This window comes from Cetorhinus maximus, chromosome 23, assembly GCF_964194155.1.
Source record: "Cetorhinus maximus chromosome 23, sCetMax3.hap1.1, whole genome shotgun sequence".
In the NCBI taxonomy this organism is placed as follows: Eukaryota; Metazoa; Chordata; class Chondrichthyes; order Lamniformes; family Cetorhinidae; genus Cetorhinus; species Cetorhinus maximus.
Window position 1 is genome coordinate 12,072,140 of NC_135901.1, and position 6,630 is coordinate 12,078,769.

Genomic DNA, 6,630 nt, shown 5'->3' on the forward strand with positions numbered 1-6,630 from the left:
TTGTGTTTGGTTCAACACTTGGAAATTCTCCACATATATAGTGATGTCACTTGTATAATTTCATTTTACACAAAAACACATCAGAAATGGAACAATGAACATGCCTGCAGCTTAACGGATTTTCATTCTGCACTTGGCATTTTCAGCCCACTTCTGTGTGTGAGAATGTATGTGTGTGCATGAGAGAGAGAGAGTGTATGCATGTTTTTGAGAGAGAAAGAGACAGAGACAGAGAGAGACAGAGAGTGTGTGTGCGTGAGAATGTGTGTGCGTGAGATAGGGAGCATAAGTGTGAGAGTGTGAGATGGATAATGTGTGTGTACGAGAGAAAGAATGTGTGTGTGTGAGAGAGTGTGTGTGAGAGGGGGAAATTGTGTTTTTCTGTGCGTGTCATAGGGTGTATAAGTGTGAGAGTGTCTGAGATAGAGAAATGTGTGTGTGAGTGAGAGTATGTGTGTGAGAGAGAGAGAGCGACTGTGTGTGTGAGAGAGAGAGTGAGTGTGTAGGGGTGTGAGTAATAGGTAGTATAAATGTGTGAGAGAGAGTGTGTGTGAGAGAGAACGTGTGTGTGGGAGAGAAAGTGTGTGTGAAAGAGAGCCAGTGTTTGTGTCAGAGAGAGAGAGAGAGTATGTGTGTGAGAGAGAGAATGAGAGAGAGTGCATGCATGATAGAAAGTGTGTGTGTGAGAGGGAATGTGTTTGTGTTTCTGTGTGTGTGCGAGAGAGAGAGAATGGAGAATGTGTGCATGTGTGTGAGAGTGTGTATATGCGTGGGAGAGAGGGTGCATGTGCGTGGGAGAGAGGGGGCATGTATGTGAGAGAGAGAGTGGGTGTGCTTAAAAGAGAGGGAGTGTGCGTGTGTGTGTGTCAGAGTGCATGTGTGAGAAAGAAAGAGTGCATATGTGTGAGAGAGATAGTGTGCACGTGTGTGAGAGTGTGTAGAGTTGAGAGTGTGCGTGAAAGAGAGAGGCAATGTGTGAGAGACAGAGTGGGTGCGTGTTAAAGAGAGTTTGTGTGTGATAGGGAGAATGTGAGAGTGTGTGTATGACAGAGAGAGCGTGTGTGACAGAGAGTGAGCGAGTGAGGGTGTGTGGTAAAGAGACTGAGTGTGTCGAGATAGATCAGCCATGATCTTACTGAATGGAGGGCAGGATCGAAGGGCCGAATGTCCTCTCATTCTCTCATTTCTGTCATTCATTCCTCCCCCTGCAGGCGGCAGTCCAATGACTCAGTTTTTGATGGCGGCTCCTTTTCCCCAAATCCCCCGCGGCTGGTTGTTGGGAGCGTGAGTCTGGTCATTGTCCATTTCAATCGTTTAAATAACTCACAGCCTCTGATCAGATCAGAACAGGCGCTGCTCTCTGGAGCCTCACTGTCACTCCCTGATTCTGTTTGTTCTGAAATTGTGCTCAAGTTCAGGTCACTCACGTTCAATGATTTTCTGATACTCAAAATGCTTCAACATAATTAATTCATTAAAATTTATACATGTTTTCCCCATAAATATTGTTAATAACAATTAACGTGCGTCATTTCAACCGAGCAGTGGAACAATTTATTTTCACAGATCTGGCTGGAGGACTCACAGCCAGTTAGTTCGATGCTGATTCAGTTTGTTTGACCTCTGTGGGGAAAAGACTCTTAGGTAAGGGACAGGACAAGTTAAGATATGGATTAAAGCCCCCACTCCTCCCCCAGTACACTCCTGTCATCAGCTGCAAGGGTGGGATTGAACAGAAAGCCAGCACTCCACCGAACTGTCAAACACTCCGGGGCAGGTACAGCACTGGTTTGATATAAAATAAAACTCCCTCTACATTGTCCTATCAAATATGCCCAGGAGAGAGTTCAATCCGGTTTTGAGATAAATGCTGTGGCTGCAAGAGGCGGTCAGAGGCTGGGAATTCTCTGGCGAGTAATTCAACTCCTGTTGTCCAAAGACAACTCACCATCTACAGGTCACAAGTCAGGACTGGGATTGAATAGTTTCCACTTGCCTCAATGTGTGAAACTTCAAAAAACCCCAAGAAACTCGATACTATCCAGGACAAAGCAGCCCACAGAATTGGTACCCCATCCACTACCTGAAACATTCACTCCCTCCCCCACCGACGCACAGTGACCGCAGTGTGTACCATATACAGGATGCACAGCAGGAACTCGCCAAGGCTCCTTCAGCAGCACCTTCAAAACCCGCAACCTTTCCTAACTAGAAGGACAAGGCCAGCAGGTGCTTGGGAACACTGCCACCTGTACGTTCCCCTCCAAGGCACCCACCATCCTGACTTGGAACTATATCGCTGTTCCTTCACTGTGAAAACGTCAAAATCCTGGAACTCCCGACCTAACAGCATTGTGAGTGGACCTGCAGCAATTCAAGGAGGCGACATTTCCACACTTCCTCAAGGGGTAATTACGGATGGACAACAAATGCTGGCCTGGCCAGCGACCCCAACATCCTATGACAGGATTCAAAATAAGATACAGTCTAATTTCTTCCTCCAAACTGTTCAACCAAACAGGTAAGGGACTGCTACAGCACGGATTAAAATAGAATAAAGCTCTCTCTGCATTGCCTAACCGAACACTCCCAAAACAGGTACATCACTGATTTAAAGTCGACCAAATCTCCTTCGACAGTCTGTCTGTCATTTCTGAATTGTCCTTTCTGACTGTCACAATGGGTTGGGTATCTCATTTCTGAGGCGCCTGATCAAAAAGTCAAACTTTCACATTTCTCACAGATACAAGTTTTTTGAAGAAATAAATCAAATTGCACTTCCTGAAATCCAGGAGAGCGAACCAGAAGGTTAACAACCAGTCAGGAAGATCCCTGGTCCCAGCACAGTGACCACGCGCATAGAAACAGAACAGACACAAATGGTGCAACAGTCGAGTTCCCAGCAGATAGATCTGTTCATTTCATTCAAGCTGTTTGATTCCAATTGATCAATGGTCAGTTTACTACAATTATTCTATAACTTCTTTGAAATTAATCTGATTTTCATTTCAAAACTCCCTTTGAAGTCCAACTAATTCTCCCTGGCAATCTCCAACCTCCAAGCAATGTAAAATTTAAGTTACCCTGAAAATGAGCACAGATTCAGGATAATTTGATGCCCGTAACAGAGACTCAATGACAGGATAAGAATTAAATAAATCGGGAAACATTCACATTGAAAACCGATTACCCGCTGATTTGATTTGATTTTAGGTATAAATATAACCAATAAAATCATCGAGGCGAAACATCTTATCGAGCTGAGCACAGCTGAGTAAGAAAAATATTCTTTTCTAAATTCATTTTGGATAAAATTAAAAATTCTCTCCACTGAGATTTTGCATTCACTATTATGACCACTATACTACTCAATTGTTGGGGTTCATTTATGTTGAATTAATTATCCCTAATATTATATTGTAAGTTAATTATCTTGTTATTGTTAATTTATTTCCTTGTTAGTTGATTTCTACTCTATGATATGAAAAATATGGTTTTCAAAAATTGAAAATTTGTTTCTCCCTGGTACTTTGTGAAACAATTGGAGTTTATTTAAATCAACCTGACACTGAAACAATGTTAAACAATAAACTTCAAATTCCGAGATGGTAACATTCAGGCAAGGATACTTAAATCTGATCACTATTTACTATTTTACTTTTACTTCTACTGCTCTGTTTTAACGTACAAAATTGTAAACTGTGCGTGTTTCTGAACGCATTGAGAAATCATAAGTTTCATCTATTCTCATCGAGTAATTCACACGATGAATTTATGAGTGGAATATTTTAAATACTTTCAAATCTGGCCGGGGTCACATCACATTCACTGTCGATGAATTGTAACATCATCTGTTTGCTAAAGCAAACTTGTCTTAACTCAAAACCACATGTAAAAAAATGTTCCTTTGCTGTTACTTATTATCAATAAAAGTGCTTCCTTGATAAAATCCCTATAATTTAATTGTTAACTATATTGTTCATTGAAAGAAGATCCAAATTAATCAGTGTACAATTTGATGAGAAAAATTCATTCAGATCATCTGCGCCACTGAAGTATAACCAGCAAATTGATTAGAGATTTTGCTCTTCAATTTAAAATTTAATAAGAATTAAGCATGAATCTCAGATATAATCTGTTCTTCTCCTATAATTCTATCCTGTGTACAGCACAGCTATGGAAGACAGAATGTTGTTATTAAGTTCAAAACTAACATTAATGTTTGCAATTAAATTAATCTGTTCGAATTTCAAACTTTTCCTTGTCAATCTCTATTCATACGCAGTCTGCACCTTCCTACAGTTCAAAAATAATAAGAACAATTCCTTGACTGCCAGCGAATTCCAGCCCCCAGAAAACTGTTTACGATTAGATTAGTGACAATTATCTCGCTATCCAAATCCCAATGACATTGAAGGAATAATATGGTTACGGTTGCACAGAAAGAATGTAATAACCGGATAGACATATTGCCAAACTGCAATGTCAAACTCCTCTTTAAATCAATGCAAACGTTATCAGGGATTTTAAAAAATTCGAAATCTCTTGTGGAAATGAACAATCCTGTAGAATCAGTATATTCTTATTGAATTTTTTTCATACATAATCACAAAATGATTCCACCCTAAAAATTTTCCCGATCAAGTTAATTGTGCGCAGTGCACAGCAGAATCGTGAAAAGCGATTAATGATCAATTTGGTTAACATGAAAACTGTTCAGCCAATATGGAGAAATATTAGCACATTATAATTGCTTGAATTATATTAATTTTACTCTACAATTTGAAAACTTGTTAATTATATAGTTTCTGATTGCAGTAACGAATGATGTTCTGACTGAGCGTCTTAATCCATGATTTAGTTTAATCTACAAATATGACTTAAAATAAAAACAAAATGTTCTAACACATCTTTAAACGCTTTTCCCACATTTCTGAAGCCTGCCCGTTTTCTGCCTACAATCGCGCTTCAAGCAGATAGAAACGCGTAGGCTGTTTCCATTCAATCACAAAACGTGCAACCGCTCAATTTCACCGAGTTTAAACAATGCAGAAACAATGCAGAACCGCCAAACCGTTTCACAAATTCTATTAATTCAAAGTCACCCAGCCACACAATCTCCTCAGGAGAAAAATACCTAATCACATCACTGAGGGACTGAAACCCGCTCCATGGAGAAACAGCTCAATTCTACAAACACTTCCAACAGAATCCAATGTAACATACTAGAAAATCTCAATGTCGAATCCAGACAACCCGCTCGTCACTAAATAAATGAATAATTAAACTAAACAGAAATATGGAATAATGACACCAGCATTGTGAGCAGGAACATGTTCAATAAATTAATATTGAAACTTAAGCATATTTTGTTGATACTGGGTTTGATTTCAAACGTATTTAAACCCTTGTGCAACAGATGGTAAAATCCGAAGCCATTAGATGTCACCGAGATTAAACATTGCAAAAACGTCAAACTGCTTTTTTTTTTTTACAAACGTTAGATATTTCACGTAACCCGGCCATACAGTATCTTCAGCAGATAAACACCAAATCACAACAACCAGGGACTGAATCCCTCAGCAGCACCTTTTTGTAGAGACACAGCCAAATTATATAACTCAATTTCAGCAGAATCACATGAAACATTGTAAAATATCTCCATACAGAATCCACCAAACCCAAGTTTCAGTGAATGAATCAGTTATTAAAATAGACAAAAATATAAAGCAAAGACTCAAATAAAACAGTTACTAAGTAAGTGAATGGTTCTTACCTGCAGTCACCGTCACCATGGTCCCTTGTCCCCAGTAGCCCATAGCGTCACAGTGTTACACTTCCTGGGCTGTGCCATACAATAATTGTCACTGCACGAAAAAGACAGAAATCCACCATTATTTTAAATATTCATAAGTCAGAGGCAAAGTAAGGTCACGATGAATCTTCACGAAATTATAGTTGCGTTTGTAGATATCTTTAGGTATCCATCAATAATCCTCATGTTTTATAATTCACAGAGTAACACATGAACATGTTCTTGAAATCACCAACTGATGAATGGATAATTCTCACAGTTTTTCCATTTTAAACCATGTTTTTTGGGCAGCGCTGGACAGAAATAATACTTCATTGTAAATATAGCAGGATTTTAAAAGCGAGCACTGACCCAGGCAGACTCAATTAATGCTGAGGTGTTTTTGTATTGACAGTACCTGCTGTGCCATCCAGGATATCACAGTGAGACACACCATGTCAAATACTGCGGCAGACTGTTCACTGTAAATACAGAGATTTAATTTCACTGCGCTCTCAAAAACCTGATTCCGACTCACTTAAGAGTGAATCAGGGAAATATTTCAGCCTGTGCTGGTCATTATATTTATAAATGCGATTGGAATACTTTTAAAGCCTCTGTGCAGATTTCGCGTGTCCGTGAACACTGACAAAGCGGAAGACTTTTATACCTTTTTGCAACCCCCTCCCCATTATTTTATTTAACTCTCATTTTATTTGACGTTTCTGCTGTGATAGTGATCACCAATTTGAACAAACTCCTTCTCTGAGGTTTTTGTATGAGGATGTCGCTGTGCACAGCACTGTGACCCACTGCTGTAGTATCACAGTCAAATA

At 39.5% G+C, this 6,630-nt stretch overlaps 1 gene segment (V, D, J or C); it reads right to left on the reverse strand.

Moving 5' to 3' along the window:
• Positions 1-5,816, reverse strand: part of LOC144698205 (Ig heavy chain C region-like) — a 403,651-nt gene extending 397,835 nt beyond the window's left edge. The window contains 1 exon segment of the C gene segment in view: positions 5,777-5,816. Coding sequence covers positions 5,777-5,795 — 19 coding nt within the window.
• Positions 5,817-6,630: the final 814 nt, after the last annotated feature.